This window comes from Melospiza georgiana, chromosome Z (assembly GCF_028018845.1).
Source record: "Melospiza georgiana isolate bMelGeo1 chromosome Z, bMelGeo1.pri, whole genome shotgun sequence".
Taxonomy (NCBI): Eukaryota; Metazoa; Chordata; class Aves; order Passeriformes; family Passerellidae; genus Melospiza; species Melospiza georgiana.
The window spans coordinates 635,655-660,621 of NC_080465.1; the positions used below are offsets into that span (position 1 = coordinate 635,655).

Here is a 24,967-nt window from a genome sequence, read left to right on the forward strand (position 1 = left end):
TGCCTGGGAGCAGCGTGAGTGAAAGGCAGGCTGAGGGCTCTTCCCCACAGGTGGCAGAGGCAGCTGAGAGAACACGGCAAGCCTGACCAGCTGCACAGCCCGTGGGACGAGCCCTGGGCAGGACACACACGCTGCAGCGCTCCAAGAGCAGCTGGGGCAAGGCTGCCCTCGGGGAGCCCTGCCAAAAGGTATGGGCACGTCCTGCCGTGGCCATCCCGGGCTGAGCAGTGCCTGGGGGACAGCCTGAGGTGGGCAGAGGGCACACACCTGGCTCTGTGCCCCCCAGTGCCCCCCGTGCCCGTCACAGCCTCGGGGACGCCCTGAACTGCTGCAGGAGGCAGAGGATGGCAGCAGCCAGGGCCACGTGCTGGCGGGCCAGCAGCTTGGCGCCCAGCTCGGGGCACACCTGCCCGTGCAGCTGCTGCTGCAGGGCCTGCACCAGCCGCTGGTAGGTGCCCACCACACGGCCCAGCGCCGCCCCCAGCTCCTGCTGGCGCTGCCCGCAGTGCTGGCAGTGTGCCACCTGGAAGCAGGTCACTGCCAGCTGCACCAGGCGGTCGAAGGTGGCTCTCAGGGCGCACTGCACCTCGGGCAGAGGCTGCTCCGCGCTCAGCAGCGCCTGGCAGCTGGACAGCAGGTCCTGGGAAGCCCAGCCCAGGGCACCCTTGCTCTCCGCACCCTGCTCCGCGCACTGGCGGTGCAGGGGGGTGGCCTGGTTGCCGCAGAGCTGCCCCACAACCTGCTGCAGCTCCGCGGTGTAGGCCAGGAAGCGTGAGAGATCCGCGGGGCTGGCCCGCGCCTGCTGCTTCAGCTGCCCGAGCGCTCGCAGGTGCGGCTCCTGCCCTGCCCTGTGCCCAGCAAGGCTCAGCCCGCCCCCGGGGGTCCTGGCAAGGCTGCAGCTGCTGGGGGGGGGGCAGGTGAGGGGCCCTGGCAGCTGGGGGGGGCTGCTTTCACCCTCCCCCTGGCTCTGGGGCTGGGGGAAGCAGCTGATGTAGGGCAGGCGGCAGCCGCAGCTCTCCAGCCCGCGTGGGGCGGGGGACAGAGGGGTCTGCTCGCCCTCCTCGGGGTTAAAACAGAGAAACGAGTGTGTTACAGCCCCGTGGTCTCCTGCTCCTCTCCCCGGGGCAGCTGGGACCGAGGAGATGGGGAGCCCTGCAGCCGGAGGCAGGCGGGAGCCCTGGCCCAGCGCCGCCGCCTGCCCCCGGGGAAGGGGAGCCTGAGCGCGCTGCGGCTGCTGCTGAGCCACGATCCCCGCACCTCCCGGCTGCCCTGCATCCCCGGGCTGCCCCGCACCCGGCCCCGAGCTGCCCACCAGCTCCCTGGCACAGCCTGCTCCTGCTGCGGGGGACGTGGGCACCTTCCTGCCGCCAGCGCCGGCCCCGCTGCACCCGCTGGGCATCACACAGCCCAGGGGCTCCGGGGGCACATCGGCCCTGTCCTGCAGGCTGTGGGACACCGGGCTGTGTGCCCCGGGGCTGTGGGACACGGGGGCTGTCCTCACGCCCAGTGCCAGCCAGGAGAGGCGTGTGAGAGCCCCCGGGGCGCTGCTGCAGCCTGCCAGGAGCTGGGCCGTGTCTGGGAGCCCCGTGTGCCCCTCGTGCACCCTCAGCAGGGCCTGCCTGCTCACCCCCTGCCAGCCCCCGGCCCGGGACACGGCCCCCTCGCAGCTGCTGCCGCCACTGCCCTGCATGTCAGCATGGATCTCGCCATCAGTACAGCACTGACCATTGGCGTGGCACTGACCATTGGCACCGCCCGGGCTGTCAGCCTGGCACTGACCGTCGGCATGGCACTGACCATCGGCACTGCCCTTAATGTCAGCATGGAGCTGGCCACGGGCATGGCACTGACCGTCGGCATGGCACTGACCATGGGCACAGCACTGACCACGGGCACTGCCCTGACCATCAGCACCGCCGCTGTCGGTGGCACAGCTCTGGCCATGGGCTTTGCTCTCCCGACAGGGAGCCAGGGAAGGCTCCACCCTGGCAGGGAGCAGCCCCTGCCCCTGGGCTGGCTCCCGGGGAGGGGCCGTGCTGGGCACAGGAGCCGGTGGCAGCAGCAGGAGCTCGTCAGAAGGGCACACAACAGCAGAGGGCACAACGCTGGCCTTGTGCCGGGCGGGCACCACCGCACCCCGCTCCTCCTGTGGTCCTGGGCTCTGCCAGCCCGCAGCGGGCACAGGGCTCTCGTGGCTCACACACCCGGGACCTGCCTCCCCTGGGCAGCTCCACTGGGCAGCTCCCCTGGCACTGTGGGGAAGGGGCTCCAGGGACAGCAAAGGGGGCTGCTGTGGCTGCAGGCTGCTTTCCTCCTCCCCACGCTGGCCACCGGGAGGGTGAATGTCCAGAAGGGAGGAAACCAGCCATTCCATCACCGACTTAGCCCCCGCGGCGCCAGGCTGCGTGTCCCTCGGAGCAGAGCAGGGCTCTGTGCCAGCAGTGTCCCCCTGGGCCTGGGGGGCTGCAGGAATCCCCCTCTCCACGTCCTTCCCCGTGTCCTCTGCCGAGGGCTGAGTGGGTGGCCAGGAGCAGCAGCGCTGTGCGGAGCCCGGGGCAGCTGCAGGGAAGCTGACCTGAGAGGTGTAATCAGTTTTCAGGAAGGACCTTCTCTTCCTCAGGCTCTTGCTGCAGGTCAGCTCCCTCTCCTGGCCCTGCTTCTCCCTGGTCGAGGGGGTCTCCCCCAAGCTGTAGCACCTCAGCCTCTTTGGGATGCAGGAGGAGCTCCCTGTGCCCTCCCAGGATGCTGCATCATAGCCTGATGGCAAGAAAAACACAGAAATCAGGAAGTCATCCCAGGCAGCAGAATACCCTCACGCCTGCACAGAGGGCCCAAAAAGCTCCTGGCACAGCCCTGGAATCACAGGCACAAAAGTCCAGCAGCAATTCTGGGTTCCCAAGAGCAAAAAGAAATGATCTCTCGTGGGGAGTGGGATGTCAGAAAAAGGCAGAGCCTGGGTGTGTGGTACAGGATCTGGGGATGAGGGAGCAGCTTCACCTGAAGGCAGGTGTGGCTGGGACTCCCCAGGTAAATCTGGGCACAGCAGCAGCCCCAGGAGAGCACTGCCCTCAGCTGTAGGCACATCACCAAGGAGAAGCATGGCCAGAGGTCACCAGATGGATTTTTAGGTGGTGACAATTTCCACAGTGACAGCTTTGCCTGAACACAGTACAGTGACTGCACATTACTATCAAAGCCAAAACTGTTCCAACGGCATGAATTACATTCCTAAGAGGTTCTGTCAATACTGGAAGAGCTGATTGCTTCAGGAACAGCAATACTCCCATTTCTGAGAAACTACAATGGTCAGGGAGCTGCCCAGCGCAGGGAATCCTTGACACAGCTCTGATCCCAGCCTCCGGCCGGAGCACACATTTGATCTCGGGGGTTCATGTGACAATGCTTTACAGGTCTGGGACATTCCAGAATGCCTGAAAACTGAAACTACTGCCAACTGACTTCTCCCAGCACCGTGTGTTTGCACATGATAAATAACAAGTCCCCCTGCAATGTCACCGTAAGGGCGCTGAGGAGCGGCCTGCAGAGCACGGAGGGTCAAAGCTCCTTGCAAAGCCCCGCAGGAGCTCCGGGAGCCGGCAGGGCAGCCCGCAGGGGGACGGAGCCGGCAGCCCCGCAGCCCAGCCGTGCAGCAGGACCCGCCGTGCCCTTACCTGCCGGCGGGCTGAGCCGGTCCGCAGCATCGTAGAACTCCTCCTCGGAGCTGGAGTCGGCGAATCCCGGCGGCGGCCGCAGCACGGGCTCGCCGTGCCCCGCTGTCCCGGGCGCGGGGGACGCTCCGGAGCCCGGGCCGCGGCTGCGGCTGCCCTGGGCGCTGCCCTCGGGCGGCGGGGCCGGAGCCTCGCCCTGCCCCGCGGGGCCGCCCCCGGGCCGCGCCTGCGGGCAGCAGAAGCCGCCTCCGGTGCCGGTGCCGGTGCCGCTGCCGGCGGGGCTGCCCGCGGCGCAGCCCGGCTCGGAGCCGCTCCCGGAGCCGCTCGTGTCCCGCACGGCGGGCGCGCAGAACCGCAGCGGCCCCGGCCCGCAGGAAGGGCGCGCCTCCGCCCCATCCTCCTCCAGCGCATCCCCGGAGTCGCTGGAGCCGCTGGTCCTGCAGCCGCGGCTCTCGGCGTTGGCCGAGTCGGAGGCCTCGGAGGCGCTGTCGCTGCCGGTGTCGCCGCCCGCCGCGGGGCTCCCCGGGCGCCGCTCCGAGCCCGAGCCCGAGCCCGGCTCGCACGAGTCCTCGGAGTCGCTGCAGGCTCGGGATTCGTAGCCTGCGGTGTAAGCGAGCCGCTCAGCCCGGGCTGGGGCAGAGCCTGACCCGCGGACACGCCGAGCAGAGCCCCCGGCCAGCAGGGCAGCGTGGGGATGGAGCTGCGGGTGCTCCCAGCCCAGAGCGGCTCCCGGAGCTCAGGGCAGGCTGGGGATGGGGCTGTGGGTGCTCTGAGCCCAGGGCAGGCTGGGGATGGAGCTGCGGGTGCTCTGAGCCCAGGGCAGCTCAGGACAGGCTGGGGATGGAGCTGTGGGTGCTCTGAGCACAGGGCAGGCTGGGGATGGAGCTGTGGGTGTTCTGAGCTCAGGGCAGGGTGGGGATGGAGCTGTGGGTGCTCTGAGCCCAGGGCAGGGTGGGGATGGAGCTGTGGGTGCTCTCAGAGCAGCCCCCAGAGCCCAGGGCAGGGTGCAGATGGGGCTGTGGGTGCTCTGAGCCCAGGACAGGCTGGGGATGGAGCTGCGGGTGCTCTGAGCCCAGGGCAGCTCAGGACAGGCTGGGGATGGAGCTGTGGGTGCTCTGAGCCCCCAGAGCTCAGGACAGGGTGTAGATGGAGCTGTGGGTGCTCTGAGCCCAGGGCAGGCTGGGGATGGAGCTGTGGGTGCTCTGAGCCCAGGGCAGGCTGGGGATGGAGCTGTGGGTGCTCTCAGAGCAGCCCCCAGAGCTCAGGGCAGGGTGCAGATGGGGCTGTGGGTGCTCCCAGCCCTCTCCAGCCCCCCAGAGCTGCCAGCCCAGCTGAGCCCAAATCCTCGGTGCCCACGGGCCTGCAGCTCTCACAGAGCCAGGGCACCCTGAATGCTGGAGAAGCCCTCTGGGACCATCCAGTCCAGCCTCAGGCAAGCTCATCACACAGCCCTGGCTGTTTTTACGGACCTTCCTCAGCTGAGACACGGTGCAGCTGCTGCTGTTTCTCTCCCCAGGTGAATATGGAGGCGTTTGCATCCACGAGGAGTCTGTAGTAGCCAGCGATGAGGCACACGAGGTCCTTTGCACTGTTTGACTCCAGCAGCAGAGTAAGCACCTTTTTTGGTTTATTTTCAGAGGTGTGGGGGAGAAAAGAGTAAAGAAGATTAGAATAAACAAACATTGTTTGTACCACAGTCAGCAGGAGCAGGCTGCACAAGGACAAGGCACCCCCTCTATCTCATACAAGAAGGCACAAAGAAGAGAAATTCATTTTTCTAGCCTTTTGTGCCTTTGCTGTGTCTCACTGATGGAGGAAAAAAATCACTTTTCCTCAGCACGAAAAATCACTTCTCTCTAGTAATTTTTTTTGGTTCTACCTATGAGGTTTCCCTGCCGAGCGTGCTCTAAGCCTTTTATCCTGGTGACTCCCTGTTGGAACCCAGGAAATCCCTCTGGCTGCCCTGGAGGGCTCGAGCCCCTGCCCGGGGGGCTCAGAGACCCTGGCACAGAGCCCAAGACCCCTGAGCCTTTGATTTAGCCCTTGGAAAAAACAATTACCAACCTTATATGAAGAATTACAACTCAAGAGAGTTTCAGTAGAATAATAGTTTGTCATGGGGTGAAAAATAGATTTTTGAGGTTTTTAGAATGGGGGTTCAGGGGGCAAGATGGAGGAATTTGGGCATGCCTTGTCCTTTTTCCTTCTTCTTGGCCTCCATCTTCTGGGTGATGTTGGCACTTTGGGATTGGTTTAGAGTAGAAGCTCACTGTCTAACACAGGTGATGGGTATTGGGCAGTAACTGTAAATATTGCACATGTAGTTTTTAGTATAAAAAGGTAACACCGCCCTGGGGCAGGCAGAGTGCCTCTGACTGTCCTGCTGGAGGGACCTGGGCAGGGCAGGAGAAAGAGTTTTATAGACAAGGAACAATTAACAACCTTGAGACCGAGAAATGAAGAGCTCTGACTGCTTCTTTGAGCACCGGGCTGGGAACAGAGACTCTGTGACACATCTCAGGTCACTGTGAGCAGCAGAGATGCCGAGAACGCCCCTGGCCTCTGCTGAGGAGAGCCCGTGGTGCAGAGCCCCCTCGGGTGCTCACCTTGAGGTCCTGCAGGTAGATCTTGACGGTGCTGACGCGCTCCGAGTCCTCGCTGAGCTCCACCCTGCTGATGCTGGGGAACTCGGCCAGGCTGCTGGCGATGTTCAGCTTGCTGTTCACGATCTGGCTCACGCCGTGCCGGGCGCCCACCAGCAGCGCCACGTACGACTCGCGGTCCTGCAGCTGCACAGGGGCACGGGTCACACCTGGGTGCAGGTCACACCTGGGCATGGGTCACACCTGGGCATGGGTCACACCTGGGCATGGGTCACACCTGGGCACGGGTCACACCTGGGCATGGGTCACACCTGGGCGTGGGTCACACCGGGGCATGGGTCACACCTGGGCGTGGGTCACACCCGGGCATGGGTCACACCTGGGCACGGGTCACACCTGGGCACGCGTCACACCCGGGCACAGGTCACACCTGGGCACGGGTCACACCCGGGCATGGGTCACACCTGGGCAGGGGTCACACCTGGGTGCAGGTCACACCTGGGCACGCGTCACACCTGGGCACGCGTCACACCCGGGCACGGGTCACACCTGGGTGTGGGTCACACCTGGGCACGGGTCACACCTGGGCATGGGTCACACCTCGGCATGGGTCACACCTGGGCATGGGTCACACCTGGGCGCAGGTCACACCTGGGCATGGGTCACACCTGGGCATGGGTCACACCCGGGCACAGGTCACACCCGGGCACGGGTCACACCTGGGCACGGGTCACACCCGGGCACAGGTCACACCTAGGCACAGGTCACACCCGGGCATGGGTCACACCCGGGCACAGGTCACACCCGGGCACGGGTCACACCTGGGCACGGGTCACACCTGGGCAGGGCCCCCTCGGCCCCCCCAGCTCCTGTGGGGTCCCAGCACTGACCCTCCTTCCAGAGCAGCCCCTCCCTGCCCCTTCCCACACAGGGAGAGCAGCCTCCCGTGGCCCCAGGGGTGCAGCAGCCACCTGGCACACCCAGGGATGGGGCTGGCAGCAGGTGGGCACTGTCACAGTGTCCCATATGGACCCAGCGAGACCTGCTGCAGGGTGGAAACTTCACAAAGACGTTTCTGGGCTTGGAAGATACATGAGTGCTTTCTGTAAAGTGATACACTTAATGGAAAATGAATCAATGCACATATAACCTGGCAGAAATTGTTCAATTTGCAGGTGTAAAAGGTGTAAAGATTAGCATTACTGTGACCCATGGGTGCCCCCCATCACTGCTCTGCTCCCTGTGTGACACAGCTCGTGCTCTGCTGCTCAGCACAGACCCAGCTGGGGACAGGCAGAAAAATCAACAACCCAAGAAACCTCTCATAGAAAGGCAAGAGTTCTTTTTTACAGCAAGATTTAAGGGTTGCCAGTGTTTTCCCAGGAGTTCGAAGCCTGCTCATATTTCCCAAGCACTTCATAACACACAAAGGATAGACAGGGTTTATCTGAAGAGCAAGAGTGACAGTTTCCAATCAAAAAAAAAAAAAATGCAAAACTGTTCTGCAGGCTGGTCTGTGCTGTGGACACTTCAGTGGGATTAAACTGATTTTCTCCAGCACAGCCCCTCACCAACACCCACCATGGCATCCCAGGGCAGGGAGAGGCACTGTGGCCACTGGGACTGCATGTCCAAAGCACTTCCACTCACAAAGAGCTCCTACCACCATGGTGGCATTGAAAATCCCACTCACAAACAGCTCCTGGTGTGGTGGCACTGAAAATCCCACTCACAACCAGCTCCCACCACCATGGTGGCATTGAAAATCCCACTCACAACCAGCTCCTGGTGTGGTGGCATTGAAAATTCCACTCACAACCAGCTCCTACCACCACGGTGGCATTGAAAATCCCACTCACAACCAGCTCCTACCATCATGGTGGCATTGAAAATCCCACTCACAACCAGCTCCCACCATCATGGTGGCATTGAAAATCCCACTCTCAAAGAGCTCCCACCATCATGGTGGCATTGAAAATCCCACTCTCAAAGAGCTCCCACCACCATGGTGGCATTGAAAATTCCACTCACAACCAGCTCCCACCACCATGGTGGCACTGAAAATCGCACTCTCAAAGAGCTCCTACCACCATGGTGGCACTGAAAATCCCACTCACAACCAGCTCCTACCACCATGGTGGCATTGAAATCCCACTCACAACCAGCTCCTACCATCATGGTGGCATTGAAGATCATCCCGCTGTACATCTTCAGCTCCCCCAGGATCTGCAGGTAGCTGAGGCGCACCTGGGCTGCGCTGAGTGTGTGCTTGGGGGACAAGAGAGGGAACAGGGTCAGAAACAGGCTCTGCAGGCAGCTGCAGCAGGCACACAGCCTGGCACCAGCACAGCCAGCAGATGTGCCCACGGAGCCCCCCACACCGTCCATGGCAAGCACAGCACAGGGAGATCAGGGAGTGTGGGGGCAGAGAACAGCCCCAGGGGAGGGCACACCTGAGTGGGGATCACACACTACCTTCTGCCGAGGGTCCAGCAGCACCTGGTTCCTCTTGAGGTGGTAGCTGATGGCTTTCTTGATGTCCTTGCCTCGCATGTTCCGCAGCAGGGTGGGCGAGATGAAGTTCTCGATTCCCCAGTCCCTCCTGGCAGGAAGAGGGAAGGGAGCACAGGGGGTGCCAGCCACGCTGGCCCCACGGCACAGGGCAGGGCAGGGGCACCAGGCAGCCCCGGGGGGCTGTGGCACCCCCTGGAATTCAGTGCTCCCTGCCCTGCCAGCGCAGGACAGTCCCCATGTCCCCTCACCGTCCCCAGGATGGACAGTCTGTCCATGCATGCACCTTGCTTGGGTGACAGGATTGAGACATTGCAGCACTTCCTGCACCCAAAACGTGGGCCTGGTAATTAACCTGGCCACCACACAGTGCCTGGTAATTAGCAAGGAGCTCATCACCGCGGCCTACAGCGGGGTCTCTCTGGGGCAGGAGCAGTCCGGGAGCACCAACGCGCAGCACAGCACACCTGCCCCTTCTGAAAGCATTGTTTGGTCATTGCCCCACAGATGCCAGTGCTCCACACGGCCCAAAGGAGGCGTTTCTGGGCTGCTTCTGGCGGAGGCAGAGATGCGCTGGCTCTGCAAGGCTGGCCATTACACCCTCTCTCTGCAGACACTGCAATCAGTGCTGGCAGGAGCAGCTTGGATAACCATCACTGCCTGAGAGGGCTGCAGTTTCAGGGCCCTGGCCCTGTGACAGAGAAGAGCTTCCCTGTGCCTCGGGACACACCCGGGAGTTCACTGCCTGCACTGCTGAGGCAGGGCAGGGGGTTTGGGATTTGCAGTAATTACATATCCTCTGAACAGAGAGAAACATGGCTCTCCCAGGAAAATCCTGGGAAGCTGTGTAGAAGCTGTGGGAAACTTAGAAGAACAAATTCAGACCATTATCTCTCCTTCTGTAACCATTGTTTATAAATATGGTTCTCCAGAGTGCACTATTCATAGTTCACCAATAGTATATAAAAAAAAAATTCCTAAAAGCCAATCAAGTCTTAAATCCACCATTATTTCTGTAAAAACTGTAGATTTGTGATAATAAAGTATCTTTTCATACACCATTATTTCTATAAAATATGTAGAGTTCTAATAATAAAGTGTCTTCTAATAATAAAGTGTCTTCTAATAGTAAAGTGTCTTATCACCTTCTGATGAGGCTTCTGATGAAGCCTCTATCTCAGCTATCTCAGTGGCCCTTCAGCAGCAGGGCTTGAGGACAGGGAGGCCCCCGAGGCCACCCTGCCCAGCCAAGGGGCTCAGTCCCCTGTGGCCTCCTGTGCAGAGCTGAGCAGGGGCCAAGCAGCCCCTGAGCCCCCCGTTGGGGCACTCCTGCTGTCCCTGGGCTCGGTGGCAGGGGAGCAGGGGGCACTCACTCGATGTATTTCAGGGACACCTTCTGGGGCTGGGCACAGGCAGAGATCCTCTCCTGGATGTGCAGGGCAGCCAGGCGCAGGGCCACGCTGCACTTCATCTCCACTGCAAACCTCTCCTGGAGCACGTCGCTGCAGCTCTGGGGCAAACACAGCACAGTCAGGCCCGCAGGAACACAAGGGAGCAAGGCTGCCAGCAGGGCACAGCGCCACGCAGCCAGCCGGGGACATCCCCAGCCAAGCACACACTCCGCTCGTGCTCGTAACTTTATCTCTGACAAAGCTCACTTAGTTGATAAAGCTGATTTAAGAGTTCGAGGCAAACTGAATGGAAATGCCCTGATTTTAAGTGCTCTGCATTTCCATGCAGCTGAGCCGCTCTGGGGCACACTCTGTTTTAAGGCACAAATGAGGATGGGCTGAGAAGGGATTCCCAGGCACAGAACCCAAGCCCCAGTGTCACCTGCAGGTACAGATACTCAAAGGCCACTGGGTCTTCCTGCATGAGGTCCAAGGGGTCCCTGGGGACAAAGCACACCCTGAAGAGGCAGCGGTAGTCATGAGAGTCTCTCTTCTGGACCACCTGCAAGAGAGAGAGAGGGGGTCACACTGCTGGGGAAGATGAAACAGGAAAGCCTTACAAATATGATTGCCTGGCAAAGGATTTTGAGAATGTAGAAACTATAAGAAAGATTGAAATGAAAGCAAGCTTGGAGGTGCCTCAGTTACTGAACAACTGGAAAACAATGGCATGGCCAGATTAAGGTGATCCCCTTTTGATGGAACAACACCCTCTGCTTGCAGACAGTCCAAGGCTCAGAGCAGACCCCACAGCTTGGCAGAAGGGGCTTAAAGAGGAGTTTGTAGGGTTTAACATGTAACACAGGATGGTAGTGTAATGATTCTTATAGGCTGTATGGAAATGCTGTAGGATTTGTATGTTGTACTAGATTGGTTAGTGAGAATCAGAATATTCAACACAGAAGAAGATTTATTGTATTGGAACGGGAACCTCGCACTCTTACCCTTTTGCTCTCTTACCCCTTTTGGTCTCTCACCTTCTCATCCTCTCTACCCCTCTCTTCTCTGGGGCCTGCTCTGAGCTGTGTTTGGCAGCTCCCAGCAGGGCCCTGCACCCAGGCCCTGTGCAATAAACCCCAAATTCCTGACCTGGCTTCAGAGATCTCTCATCTCCTTCCATCCACACCATCCCAAACCTCTGATGCTCCCACACAGACCACCATGCCTCCCTCCAGAGTGCACCAGGAGCCTTTGCTCTGCAAACCCACAGGAATGGTTTAACCCCACAGGCAAGGGAATCGTGAGGATTGTGCTGAACAAACACAAGGAGACTTTGCTCGTGATTGTAACTTTATCTCTGATTCTTCTTCTGTTTTTTTCTTCTGCCTGCAGTAGTCCAGAGGCCCTTTGGCAGCAAGGCCTCACTTAAACAGCCACTGATCCCAAACACTCACAGTGTCACCAGGACAGAGGCTCTGGGGCTGTGTGATAACAGCAGGGGAAGGGGCAGCCTGCTCTGCTTTGGAGCACAGTCACGAGACACAGCAGCCCTAAACAGACCCTGCATCATCCCTGTAATGTCAGCACAATGTCAAGGCTCTGAGCTATCCATCAGCACATTTTATTCTGGGCACATCCTGCCCAGCAGAAATCCTCTGACCCATATGCCCAGTGCTGTGAGAGCGCCAGCCCCTGAGGCAGGGCTGGAGCTGGGTGATCCCTGCGTGTGCCTCCCCGCTCAGGGCACCCTGCGTGACCCTCTGCAGGGGCTGCCACCCCACAAGCCCAGCAGCAGGAGCTGGGGCACTGAGCAGGCACCTCTGACAAAGCTGCAGGGGCAGCAGCACCCCGGGGGCTCACAGGACACGGGGGCTGGCTCAGGATTTAATTTAACCCAGCGGCCCAGGGGTGCTGCTGTGTGTGTGGGCACTGCTCCCAAAGTGCCTTCCCCGGGGCGTGGGGTGTGAACGCCATGGCAGAGGTGGATGGCAGCACTGGGGACAAGGGCTTACCCCTCTGGTGACCCCTGTGCCCTCGCTGCCCTCTCTGCAGTGGGGCTGTGGGACACACAGGGGCCCTGCTCACCTGAGCAATGAGCTCCTCCTCGTGCAGCAGGTGGATCTTGGCCAGGTTGTACTGCTCCTCCAGCACCAGGGCGAAGTGGGCGATGCTGCGGATGGACAGCTTCTCCTGCAGGGTCAGCACGATGTCCTGGCAGGGCACAGGGCCACACAGAGCTCAGCCGGGCCCCAGCCCTGCTGCAGGGCTGCCCCTGCCCGAGCCCGGCCTGCAGAGCTGTGGGGGCAGACACAGGCACAGCACCATGACCCAGAGCAAGGTGGGCAAGCTGCAGGCCCCAGGGTGTCACAGGAATCACACCCATCCATCTCTGGAGCTGCCCGTGCTGAGCTGCCTCACTCTCACAGCTTTGCGTGGGGGCAAGCACCTCCTGGCCCCGCTGAGGGACAGAAACACCCCGGGTGTTTGCTGCGCTTGTTGTTCTTGCTTTCTACAACTCTGCAACGTTTTGGGTCCCTGGAAGTGTCCAAGGCCAGGCTGGACAGGGCTGGAAGCAAGTGAGAGGTGTTCCTGCCCAAGGTAGGAGCTTGGAACTGGTCTCTAAGGCCCCTTCCAACCCAAATCAGTCTGTGATTCTGTGATTCGTGAAAAAAAAAAAACAAACCGAAAAGGAACTTGTGAAGAACGCTTCTCTCCAATAAACAAGAATTTGAGACTGGAATTGTAAAAATCCTACCACATCTGACTGAAATTGGTGTTTCACTTTGTATTAGAGAATTCTGTCAACATTCTAACTGTTATGGAAGTAACGAGGTTTACTTTTGGCAAGAAGAAAATACCACCTCAGGCTTGACTGAGCACAAATTGAAACAGAAGCCCTTGGGCTCACTCCAGCCTTTTGAGGCAAGCAAAAATGTTTGACTCACCTCAGTTTTAAGCCAGGATGTCTCAAAACATAGAGGAATTTCAGGAAACACCTGACTTGGGAAGCATTTCACTCATTTAGATATTTCTGGAGAGCAATTGTGAGGGCTGCTCTCAAAAACTGGGAAAACTTATTCCATGTCAGAGCTGAGCAACTCAAGCCAAAGACGAAGAGCTAATCCATCCTTTAGAAATTAAACCCTTGGCGAACAGGCATTCAAATATCTCTTCACAACTCTCCTTTCCTTTCTACCTCCTTGCTTTATTTCACTACTTCATTTTTCTAGACCCTGCAAGTCAAAAGACTTGCAGACACTTACTTGCCTGAGAGCCCACAATGGTTTTGTGAAGCTTGAAGGAGCTAGACGAACTCCTCCTTTTCTGAGGAAAGTTTTCACTGCACGATAAATGAAATCTCTTTGTGTTTCCCTTTAATATACTTTCAGCCTGATAGCCCCAGCATGCCTGTCCATCGTGAGTCTCTCCCACAGTATCTGCACCGTGCAGGACACCAGCTGTCCTTTAGGTAATTTATGACCTCCAGCCTCTGGCCATGGCCAAATCCTGCCACGTCCAGCATCAACCCTGAGCAGCTCCAACGCTCAGGCCAGCAAAGCTGGGGGTGTGCAAGGCTGCGTCCAAGCACAGCAGCTGGGGAAGGGCTGGGTGCACGGCTCTGCAGAGCAGCATTGGGCTCTCAGGGGAGTGATCTGAGGGAGGATCATTCCCTGTGTGCTGCTCTGGCACCTGAGGGGCTGGATCAGCTCTCTGTCTGCAGAGGGGAGCATCCCTACAGCGCAGAACAGGGCTGGAGCTCAGAGACTCAGCCCAGCCAGCAGCGCTCAGTGAGCTGGGGGGCTGCAAGGGCCCTGCCTGCGGCTGTTTGTGGGGCTGGGGGTGGGAGCAGCCTGCAGAGCTCCTTACCTTCACCGTGGTGCTGCTCTCAAAGCGGAACGCCTTGGTCTGCCCGTTCTCCAGGTACACCTTGAGCACGTTGGGCATGAACAGGAGGGAGCTGCCCTGCAGAGCAAGAGCAGCAGCTGCAGCCTGGGGCACCCAGCCTGCGGCCCCAGCTGCTCTGCCTGCCTCTGCAAGGCCAGGAAAACCCTCCTCTGCCTTGGCCACCCTCTCCCCCAGCACAGGATCAAGGCTTGCTCCTGATGATGGCTCTGAGACAGAGCAGAAACCCATTCTGATTTAGGTGAAATGTACATCTTTGGGTCTGTGGCTGGAAAACACAGCTATGCAGCCTGACTGCAAAGGCCTAGGCTCAGGGAAACTGCTTCAGTGAAGGACAGAGAGAAGGGGGGAGACAGAGGGTGATAGAGAGAGACAGAGACTGCTGTGAGAGCAGGCCAGCCTGACCCAGGAATTCTTCCTGATAAAGAAGAACCAGCAGCGAATGTCACTGAAATTTGTAAAATGACTATGCATGAACCTATTGTGAAACTGTATGCAGATGTATTTGAGAGGAGGATGAAAAGGGACCTGGAGTTCCCAGAAGTACACGTGGCTTTTAAGGAGAGCAATCTCCACACGTGTCCTGCAGAAGGCATCTTGCCATCATCAGCCAGCAGTGCCCGGGCTGAGAGCAGCCCCCCGGTGCCACGGGAGCCTGGCAAACACACAGCGCTGCCTCGACCGGCCCTGCCCCGGCACCTGCAGCCCTGGCACGTCCCAAAGCAGCAGGGGATGCCACCTGAGTGTCCTCAGACAGGTCCCAAACACGTGGCAGAGGACAGGACACCCTCAGCCAGAATATCTCTGCTGCCTGGCAGAAACACAGCGCTGCCTCCACCGAGCCATGCCCTGGGATCTGCAACCCTGGTGAAATAGAGATTTTTGGAGCTCGCTTGAATTAGCAATATGAATTAAGCATTTAAAGTTTAGCCTGTAGAACTATGTGTTGAATTTTAACCTTTTTACTTAAGAAACCTCTGCCATGGTACAAAGGGCATAGGGAAATGCAAATTTCTGAAGTTTCTTGCATAAAGAACAATACCAGAGAAGACTAAGAGATGCAAAAAGCCCTGCTCTGAGGCTGGCTGTTAGGGTACACCCAGGGCTAAGCAGGCTTGTTGTTTCCATTAGGATTAGGGCTGGGATTAGTGGGGTTGAGGTTTCACAGTCCTCTTAGGAGGATGGTGAGTCATAGGGGGAAGGCTAGGGCTAAGTTTATAGATAGTTGGGTGGTTGGGGTAAATGTGCAGGGTGGCAGTCCTAGAAGGTTAACAAGTAGGAGGAAGATGATGAGGGATGTTAAAATTAGGGCTCATTTGTTTCGTTTTTTTGTCTAGGGGTGTTATTAGTTGTTTTGTGACTAGGTTGATAAACCATAGCTGGAGGGTTACTAACTCATCGATTGTCTAGGGAGGGTGGTAAGAGAGCTGGGAATGTTATTGAGATGAGGATTAGTGGGATTCCTAGGAAGGATGGGCTTGAAAGTTGGCCGAACAAGTTTAAGCTCACGGTCAGGTTCCGGGGTAGCGCTTGGAGCGATGGGTGGTTTGCTAGAGGGGCATCCCTGCTGCCCTCCAGCCCACCCCTCGGCAGGGAACGCACCTTTCCTGCCAGGGCCACCCTCCCTGGCTGCTCAGGGCTCACCCTCCGCCCCGGAGCTCCCACTCTGCCTGTCTGCCTCGCGCTCTTGGGCCAGCACGCTGCTCCCAACACCTAAAGGGGCTGTTCCTTGCCAAGAGACCCTCAGCGCTAAGAACGGTGCTTCTAGAATGGTCTCTCTGTGTTTCACTCGCTGTGCCTCACGTTACAGACCTCACAGCCCTCCAGACAGACAGCCCACAGCCCCTGAAGTGCTGCCAGAGCCAACAAGAAACACTTCTGAATGCCATCCTCACTCCTCTCACAGCCATTCTGGGGCTCAAGCTGCCTGCAGTCACCAGCGAGGGAAAACAAGAGAACGCTGCTGCTCTTCTTCTAGCTCAAATTCTGGGCTCTTTACTTGCCCAAACACATCACCACTCTCTGGTCAGATCCAACTACCCAGCTGGCACCATCCATATTTTCTGGAAAAATTTTTTTTCTTAGGATTTTTTCTCCTGGGAAGCTGAGAAGCCTCAGGGGAAAAGGAAAACATTATTTTATTTGCTCCTTTCATGTTTTACTGCTTTAGAATGTAGTTGAAGAGATTGACTATCCAACATGTGAATTGTTTTTACTTAATGACTAATCACTGCTTAGCTGTGTCGGACTCTGAGGAGAAAATAATAAGTTTTCATTAGTATCTTGTTAAGCCTTTTGTAAGTATCCTTTCTCTATTCTTTAGTATAGTTTTAGTATACATATTTTTAATATATTTATATTTTTAATATATATTAATATAATATAGTGACATATTATTATATTATTCTATTTTATATATAATAAAATGATAAATCAGCCTCCTAAGAACATGGAGTAAAATTCATCCTTTCTTGCCACGGGGGACCCCACAAACACCACACCAGAGCCCCCTGAGGTTCCTCTCTTTCAGTCAGAGGCTGCTCCCAGTTAACCCTTCATGTCCCGTGCCCCTGCCGTGCCCCGGCCCACGCTGTCCCCGGGGCACTGCCCGGGATGTGGAATCCATCACCGGCCGCAGAGGCAGGAAAGCAGCGAGGCTCATGAACAATTCATGTTCCAGCCGGCAGGGTCGGGTTTCAGCTGCAGAACCAGCCGCAAGGATCACTTAGCCCTGCTCCATTAGGATGACAAGAGCGGTATGTTTACTGAAACTGGAGGCTGCACGCCTTTCAGGGCCATAATGCCCATTTTGGCTGCCTGAGTGCGTCAGCCCAGGAAAGGAGAGCGGCCCTAAAGCACTCAGGGCTGCCGTGGTGCAGAGTGCTTTTCCAGAAAGGAATCATAAATATGCAACAAATTTATTTACCCTTCCTTTGTGCTAATACCTCGCTGCTCAAAACAGGTTACACATCCAGATGGCGAAAAGGGAACCTAACACCAGGGACCCCAGCACCTGAATTAATTTTCCTGCCTTTGTGCTGTCATTAATTTAATGGCAATCTAAACACTGACTGTGTCCCTGCTGTGCACTTGCAGAGGTTTGATCAGCTCAGACAATGCTGGCAGAGGCTTTAGGGCAGCTCGGGGTGCAGCATTCCCTCCACAGGTGCCTTCTTTAGGCAATGACAAGAGGTCCTTTCCCAGACCCACTGGGACCCACCCTGCCATGTGCTGGGGACGATGAGACAGGAAAGCCTTACAAATATCATTGCCTGGCAAAAGATTTTGAGAATATGGAAACTATAAGACAGATGGAAATGAAAGCAAGCTTTGAGATCCCTCAGTTACTGAACAACTGGAAAACAATGGTGTGGCCAGATGAAGGTGATCCCCTATTGATGGAACAACACCCTCTGCTTGCAGACAGCTCCAAGGCTCAGAGCAGACCCTACAGCTTGGCAGAAGGGGCCAAAGAGGAGATTTTGTGGTTTAACATGTAACACAGGATGGTAATGTAATGATTCTTATAGGCTGTATGGAAATGCTATAGGATTTGTATCTTGGACTAGATTGGTTAGTGAGAATCAGAATATTCAACACAGAAGAAGATTTATTGTATTGGAACGAGAACTTTGCTCTCTTACCCCTTTTACTCTCTCATCCTCTCTCCCCTCTCTTCTCTGGGGCCTGCTCTGAGCTGTGGCTGCATCTCCCAGCAGGGCCCTGCACCCAGGCCCTTTGCAATAAACCCCAAATTCCAGCAGGATTTGCAAAGGGCCTGGGTGCAGGGGAAGGATGCCCGGGTCCAGAGGGACACTGGGCACCTCTGGGGGCACAGCCCAAGCTGCTCTGCCTGGCCCTGCCCTGCGGGGAGGAGGAGGAGCGCGGTCCCCCGGGCAGGTGACACCCACAGCACACCTGTGTGCAAGGGACAGGGAGCAAACCCTGCCCTGGGAGGGTCTGAGCTGCACCAGGGAGTTCCTCCTGCCACAAGGAATAGCAGACAGACAGACGGACAGGCAGGGAGAAGGGAAAGGGCCAGCAGGTGGTTTGCCACTGCTGCCAAGCAGTGGACAGGTGCTGGACAGGTGAGCAGCACTGATGAGCAGGGGGCACAAAGGGGCAGTTTGGCCGCTGGGGTTTTCATTCTGAAAGACACGAGGAAAGGTCGACAGAGCTAATGACTCACAGCTGGCCCCCGGGAGCTTAGAAAGCTACCCAGAGGGAGCAGGAGACGTTCAGGAGCTGTTCACAGTTTGGGGGAGACACAGGAGTTGTCACCTGTGCCACAGGGACACCAGCAGGGGCAGGGCCATGGGCAGAGCTGTGGGCAGCCAGCTCAGCTCCAGGAGCAGCAGTATATGGTAGAGATAATTCATGCTATTAATGTATAAAATACTGTAAAATCCAAACTATGTCTTTTGACCTTCCTGGCCGGGAGCAGTGTCTTATTCATATACATCTAGTTCCCGGTCGCACGTTAAGATAAACATCGAAGTTTTAACGTAAAAGTCGAAGCTTCCAGGACAATAATCACCGGCTTCCCCGGGTCGCCCGGGCCCACCTAAGAGTGATTATCGCCTCCACGATTACATCTGTCGAGATAACCGACGGCGCCATCCTGATACATGTGAATACACGGCTTCCCCGGAGTCATTGACAACATCGAGACACCTGGACTGAGCCTTTGTCCACCTCTGCCCATGCAAAGCCTTGGTTATGCATGTGAAGAGACACAAAGAACATTCGGTCATCTCTGCCTCGGGCAGGATAAACTGTACAAGAGCTCGCTGAGCAAGGCAGCATTTGTGAACTGGGGAAATTCTGACGCTCGGAGGTCAAGAGCCGTGTGTTCACCCAGCGCCAATCCCGGGCTCGACGCTGACTCTTTGGCTATGGTGGTTTCGACAACCGAACTTCGGTCTCACAGGCAAACTAATAAATCTTTGCTAAATTTTCTTATAAATTTGGCTCACGATTTGATAACTTATAACACCAGTCAGCCGAGTAAGCACATCCAAGGCAAAGCCCCGCAGGTGCCAGTGCTTCCTCCGTGCCCCGATCAGCCCCGGCCGCAGCAGGGAGCGGCTGTGGGGACCAGGGCAGGGCAGGGGGCACAGCGAGCCTGAGCCCCCTGCCCGGGCAGAGCCCCGCGCCGCGCTGACCTGCGAGTGTCCGTTCAGCAGCACCTCCTCCGCGAACCGCACTTTGACCGGGTTGGTTTTCAGCCTCGCCCTCTTCTCCTCGGTGAGGAACGACGACTTGGGGCCGCCCTGCAACGACAGCGGGGCTGGGTTGGGGCAGGGCCGTGCGGGGCTGCTCACCTGCGCTGCCCGCACACACCTGGAGCGGCGTCCCAGGGAGCCCCTGCGCTCCCGGCCCCTTCGCACCTTGCTCCAGATTGCAATGCAAGATGTTTTCCATTGCCATCTGTACGGCAGATCACCTTTGTCAAGTGGGCAGTCTGCCTTATCTCTCTCTTTGAGTGACCACATTCACACCTCCCTCGGGAGGGGACATTGCTGATAACAGACTATTGAATGTCCCTGCATGGCTGATAAGAACTATAACATCCCATTGGGAGATGTGAGCCCACAGGGAGGAGCCAAGCATTGCTGCCCAGATATAATCCACAGGGAGGAGCCAAGCATTGCTGCCCAGATATAATCCACAGGGAGGAGCCAAGCATTGCTACCCAGATATAATCCAGGGGGAGGAGCCAAGCATTGCTACCCAGATATAATCCAGAGGGAGGAGCCAAGCATTGCTACCCAGATATAATCCAGGGGGAGGAGCCAAGCATTGCTACCCAGATATAATCCAGAGGGAAGAGCCAAGCATTGCTACCCAGATATAATCCAGAGGGAGGGGCCAAGCATTGCTACCCAGATAAAACCCAGGGGGAGGAGCCAAGCATTGCTGCCCAGATATAATCCAGAGGGAGGAGCCAAGCATTGCTACCCAGATAAAACCCAGGGGGAGGAGCCAAGCATTGCTACCCAGATAAAACCCAGGGGGAGGAGCCAAGCATTGCTGCCCAGATATAATCCAGGGGGAGGAGCCAAGCATTGCTACCCAGATAAAACCCAGGGGGAGGAGCCAAGCATTGCTACCCAGATATAACCCAGAGGGAGGAGCCAAGCATTGCTACGCAGATATAATCCAGAGGGAGGAGCCAAGCATTGCTGCCCAGATATAATCCAGGGGGAGGGGCCAAGCATTGCTGCCCAGATATAATCCAGAGGGAGGAGCCAAGCATTGCTACCCAGATATAATCCAGAGGTTTTTGAGACACCAGCATGGCTTTCTGCACGGGATTCCCCAGAGGAACAGAAGCTGTCTCTTCTCCCACTGGATCTTCAGAGGAAGAATACATCCTTCGCTACAGATCCCCCTGCTCCAGCAGAACCACCCCTGGCACTGGAGGAGGGCTGAGCCACATTTCCAATGGGACTGCCACCAACACCCTGACCCACAGGGTGTCAGGTTGGGTTCTGACTCTGGCAGTGTTGTTCTAGTGTACTGCATTGTTCATTTTATCCTTTTATTTGTTTCCTTTCCCTATTCAAGAACAGTTATTTCCTGCTCCCATATTTTTGCCTGAGAGCCCCCTTAATTTAAAAGTTATAGCAATTGGCAGGGGTGGGGAGGGTTTACAGTCTCCATTTCAGGGGAGGCTCCTGCAGATAGGGGCACAGATCGGGATTTGGGAGGCGCCCCCGAGCCCTCCGGGCATCTCAGAGCCCAGCAGGGCACACGGGGCAGAGCCCCTTCCTGCCGCCCGCGCCACCGCACCCGGGGCTGCTGCAACCGCTGCCCACCCTGCCAGGGCTGGCTGTAGCACTGAGGATGCTCAGGGCAGCCCCACGGCCCTGACCAGCCCCTGCCAGCCCAGCCACCCCTGCCCGTGCCCGGGGAGCTGAGGAAGGGTCACTCACGGCCGTGCAGCGCAGGACGGTCAGCAGCAGCTCGTCACCAGCGTCCCTGCAGAGGGACACACGGTCAGCACGGGGACACCGTGGCCCCGGGGACACGGGGACACGTGTGTGACACACCTGATGAGGCTGGCGGCCCGCTCCACCGACAGGCCCTCCACCGTGCTGGAGTTGATCATGATGAGCTGGTCCCCGGGCTGCAGCTTGCCGTCAGCTGTGCTCCCTGCAGAACAGAGCGGAGTGAGGTGAGGCACGGGGAGCCCCACCGCCTGCCAGGGCAAAGAGCTGCTCACCCCGCGTAAACAGCCCTCTGAGATCAACAGCACAGACAGAAATCACCCCAATCACCCTCCGAGATCAGCACCACCCCGCAGAAAACCTTTGAGATCACCACCACAGCACAGGAACCCTCTGAGATCACCACCACTCTGCAGGAGCCCTCCGAGATCACCTCCCAGCACCTGCCGCCCTCAAGAACCAGCTGGCTGGCAAAATAAAAGGGGCTGAAGGGCACTGGGGGCTGACACCACCTGGTGTGTCCCCGCCTGTGTCCTTGTCCCCCACCTGAGCCTCCCTCTGCCCGTGGAGAACCCTCCAGGATCTGTCCCCTTGTCACAGCCCACCACAGTGGGAACCAAGCAGCCATGGGATGCCACCAGCAAAGGGCTGGCTCAGAAGGACAGGTTTTCTGTGTTTCAGGCTTAGTAAATTGAAGGGCAGGTTTCTTTGTGCCTCATCTTTAGTAAAATATTGGTTCTTTCTGATTAGGAGAACAGAGAAGCACAGCAGAAAAAACCCTCTTTGTACTCCCCACAGCTCTCAGGTAATTCCACACGGGAAGGGGCACAAAGAGAAGTGGGAGTGACAGAGGGTCCCTGACCTGGTCCAGAGCCCAACCAGCCCCCAAACAGAGGGCTGACACCACACCAACAGGTGAAAACGGCGTGGTTTTGTGCACACATTAAAAAAAAAAAAAAAAAAAAAACCAAAACAAAAAACAAAAAACCACCAAACAAAAAAACAACCTAGAATGAGAGGTTTTGAGTTACACCCATCGCCTTCTATAGCTAAATATTAATCTGGTTGATTTCAGCACTGCCTGCATCCAGCAGCAAAGCCCTGTGTCATGGGGCTGAAAGCCCAGGGTCTGTTCAAATCACCGTGGCCACAGTGGAGTAAGATGAAATTCTATGAGATAAGATTAAATTCTTCCTCTGAATTTCAGATAAAACACTAGGAAGGACTTCGAGCAGCTCTCTGCATCAGGAAGGCCAGCAGTGAGCGAGCACAGGTGAGGGACACATGGGGACACTGACACTGGCCTCAGACTGGGAGATGGGACAAGTCCTGGTGCCCCTGGGGGCGAGCTCAGGGCTCTCACACCAACAGAAACCAAAGCCAGCAGCTCATGCCCACAACAGCAGAACCTACAGCCCTGCCTGCAGTCAGTCTGTCCATCCCACGATAACAGAACCCACACCCCTGCTGTCAGTCTGTCCATCCCACAATAATAGAACCCACACCCCTGCAGTCAGTCTGTCCATCCCCACACCAACAGAACCCACAGCCCCGCCTGCAGTCCGTCCATCCCTCCATCCCCTGGTGCTCTGTCATCCCCACACCTGCAGTGATGGAGGCGATGGTCAGCGGCAGCCCGGGGCAGATCTCGAAGCCGTAGTGCTGCAGCACCAGGTCCTTGTACACGGTCACAGTCACCTTGGCCCGGCTTGGGGGCTGCCCTGCACTGTCCCCAGCGCTGTCCATCGCTGCCACGCTGCCCCTGGGCCACCAGAACACACAGTCAGACAGGATACAACCACAGACAGCTTGTCCAAGGATGCATGCTGTGCCTGCTGCCCAGGGGCTGCCCCAGGGCTCTGCAGGAGGCTGTGAGCACAGCTCAGCCCAGCCCAGAGGTCACACAGAAGGAGAGAATGTCACACAGGTGTGCCCCAGCACAAGGCATCGCCTCCATCCACAGGGAGCAGCAGCACCCTCACCCAGTGAGGCAGCACGGGAGCTCTGGGCCATCCACTCAGCCCACGGGTGTCCACTCTGTGCCCACTCTGTGTCCACTCCACCCTAATGTCACTCCCAGGCCCCAGGGAAGGGAAGCAGCCGTGGGCCAGGGTCCCTGGCAGTGCAGCCCAGGCCAAAACGCGGGCCCACAGAGAGAAGCACGAGCCCACCTTCAGGAAGAGCCAGTTCCAGTGGAGCAATGCTGCATTTCCTCCTCACAAAACCCCAGCAGAGCACGGCAGGAACGGCAGCCCCTGGCAGCCAGGGGGTTGCTCACAAACTGCTGCTGCTGTTGTGTTTCTGTGAGCGCATTTCCCAAGGACAGACACAGCGAGCAGGCCGCGCAGGCCGTGCAGGCCGCGCCAGCCCCAGGGGCGGCCTCTGCCCCAAGGTGCTCCCTCCACAGACCCCACTCACCTGGGCAGGCTGTCCCGAGAGCGATGAAGCCATTTTGCTACCATTTGCTCTATTCTACATGCTTTTCGTGTATGGATTAAGCTAGTCTCCAAATCTCCCATTTACCTGGAACTGACAGAAATCACAGGGAAACGGTGACTGGGGAATTCTTCTGGACAGCTTTCAGCACTACCAACACTAACCCACAACCCATTACAAGATATTACATGATATTACATGATATCACATGATATTACATGATATTACATGATATTAAATTATATGAAACTATATTAAATTATATTAAACTCAAAAAGATCAGCTGGCACACTGTGGAGAGCAGGGCCCTGGCAGAGGGTGACACCTGTTGTGACACTCAGGGCACCCCCTGCTCACCCGGCCTCCCCTGCCCGGTGCTTTTGGTCACTTGTGTCATGGTCACACTGCGTTACCCTTCCATGGCACACAGTGATGCCACCATTCCTTTCCCAAGGATTTCATGGCTCCATGGGCTTCTTTTGGAGGTGCACAGGCTGGGTGAGCTTCCCACCCACAAAGTGAGCCTGGCAGACCATGAGTCCTCAGTGAAAGCAGGAATTGGTTTGATACTAACTGCAGAGCTCAGTGGTACCTGCACACCCCAGCAACGTGCCCTGCAGGGCAATGCACTACCCTGCAGCCATGCACCACTGCCATACACCACTGCCATGCACCACTGCCAGCCCTCCGAGCTCCAGCCCTGGGAACAACCGTGGGCTGGGGCACAGCCCGACACAAAATGAAACAAATTGTGCCTCTATCTGCCAGAATCCGTGAGGAGAATCAGCTGCCTGTGTTCCACTCCCGGAACTGCTGTATCCACCTTTCACAGGGTGCCTCTGGCCGGCCCGGGAGCTCCGCACGTCCTGGCCTCCTCCCCGGTGTCCTCTGCTGGGGCTGGACGCTCTGTGCCTCAGGGACATGCTGGGACAGCGGGCTGCTGCTCCATGCTGCAACACAAACAGCAGAGACTGAACCCACGCGCAGCAGAGACGGCTGGAAGCGCAGAAATGAGGAGCAAAAAAAAAATGTGCCGCAACAAAAACGGGGTCCTGTTCCACTCAGCACCTTCCCAGGCCTTAGAACTGCCCCAGCTCACTCTTTCCAACCAGGAAGGGAGGGCAGGAGGCTCACATTTGATGGTGAGCTCCTCACAGGGAGCCACTCCAGCCTGCTCAGAACATGGGGGGAATTCAGCCCCTCAGCAGTTCTGGCACCGGGCACTTTGCTCCTCATACAGCACAATTCACCCTGTCCCTCCAGCCACACAGCTCTTGAGAGGCACCTCTGACCACGAATGGGGACCCTGTGATCTCCTGTGCCCCCAGAAATCAGAGCTGAGGGATGGCACTGTGACCCCTCCTCAGGGAAATGGGGACCCTGTGATCCAGCTGTGACTCCAGGGATCAGGTGCCTCCTCAGCACCTCCAGCTGCAGCTCCAGCCCTCACCTCTTCCCCTTCTCTCTGCAGAAAAGACAGATTTTCTATCTGGCCTTTACGA

The 24,967-nt window shown here is 57.4% G+C and overlaps 1 protein-coding gene across 1 annotated transcript; it reads right to left on the reverse strand.

The window, feature by feature from the left end:
• Positions 1–301: 301 nt before the first annotated feature.
• Positions 302–23,862, reverse strand: FRMPD1 (FERM and PDZ domain containing 1). Its single transcript, XM_058043723.1, has 17 exons — positions 23,823–23,862; positions 23,202–23,302; positions 22,634–22,793; positions 21,132–21,234; positions 21,015–21,060; positions 19,242–19,349; positions 14,041–14,136; positions 12,259–12,384; positions 10,616–10,735; positions 10,156–10,292; positions 8,747–8,873; positions 8,444–8,539; positions 6,275–6,457; positions 5,138–5,285; positions 3,672–4,268; positions 1,877–2,757; positions 302–1,768 (listed from the first exon to the last, which is right to left on the reverse strand). The coding sequence occupies exons 1-17, from the start codon at positions 23,860–23,862 to the stop codon at positions 302–304; spliced, it is 4,536 nt and encodes a 1,511-aa protein (XP_057899706.1).
• Between the last annotated feature and the right edge of the window lie 1,105 nt (positions 23,863–24,967).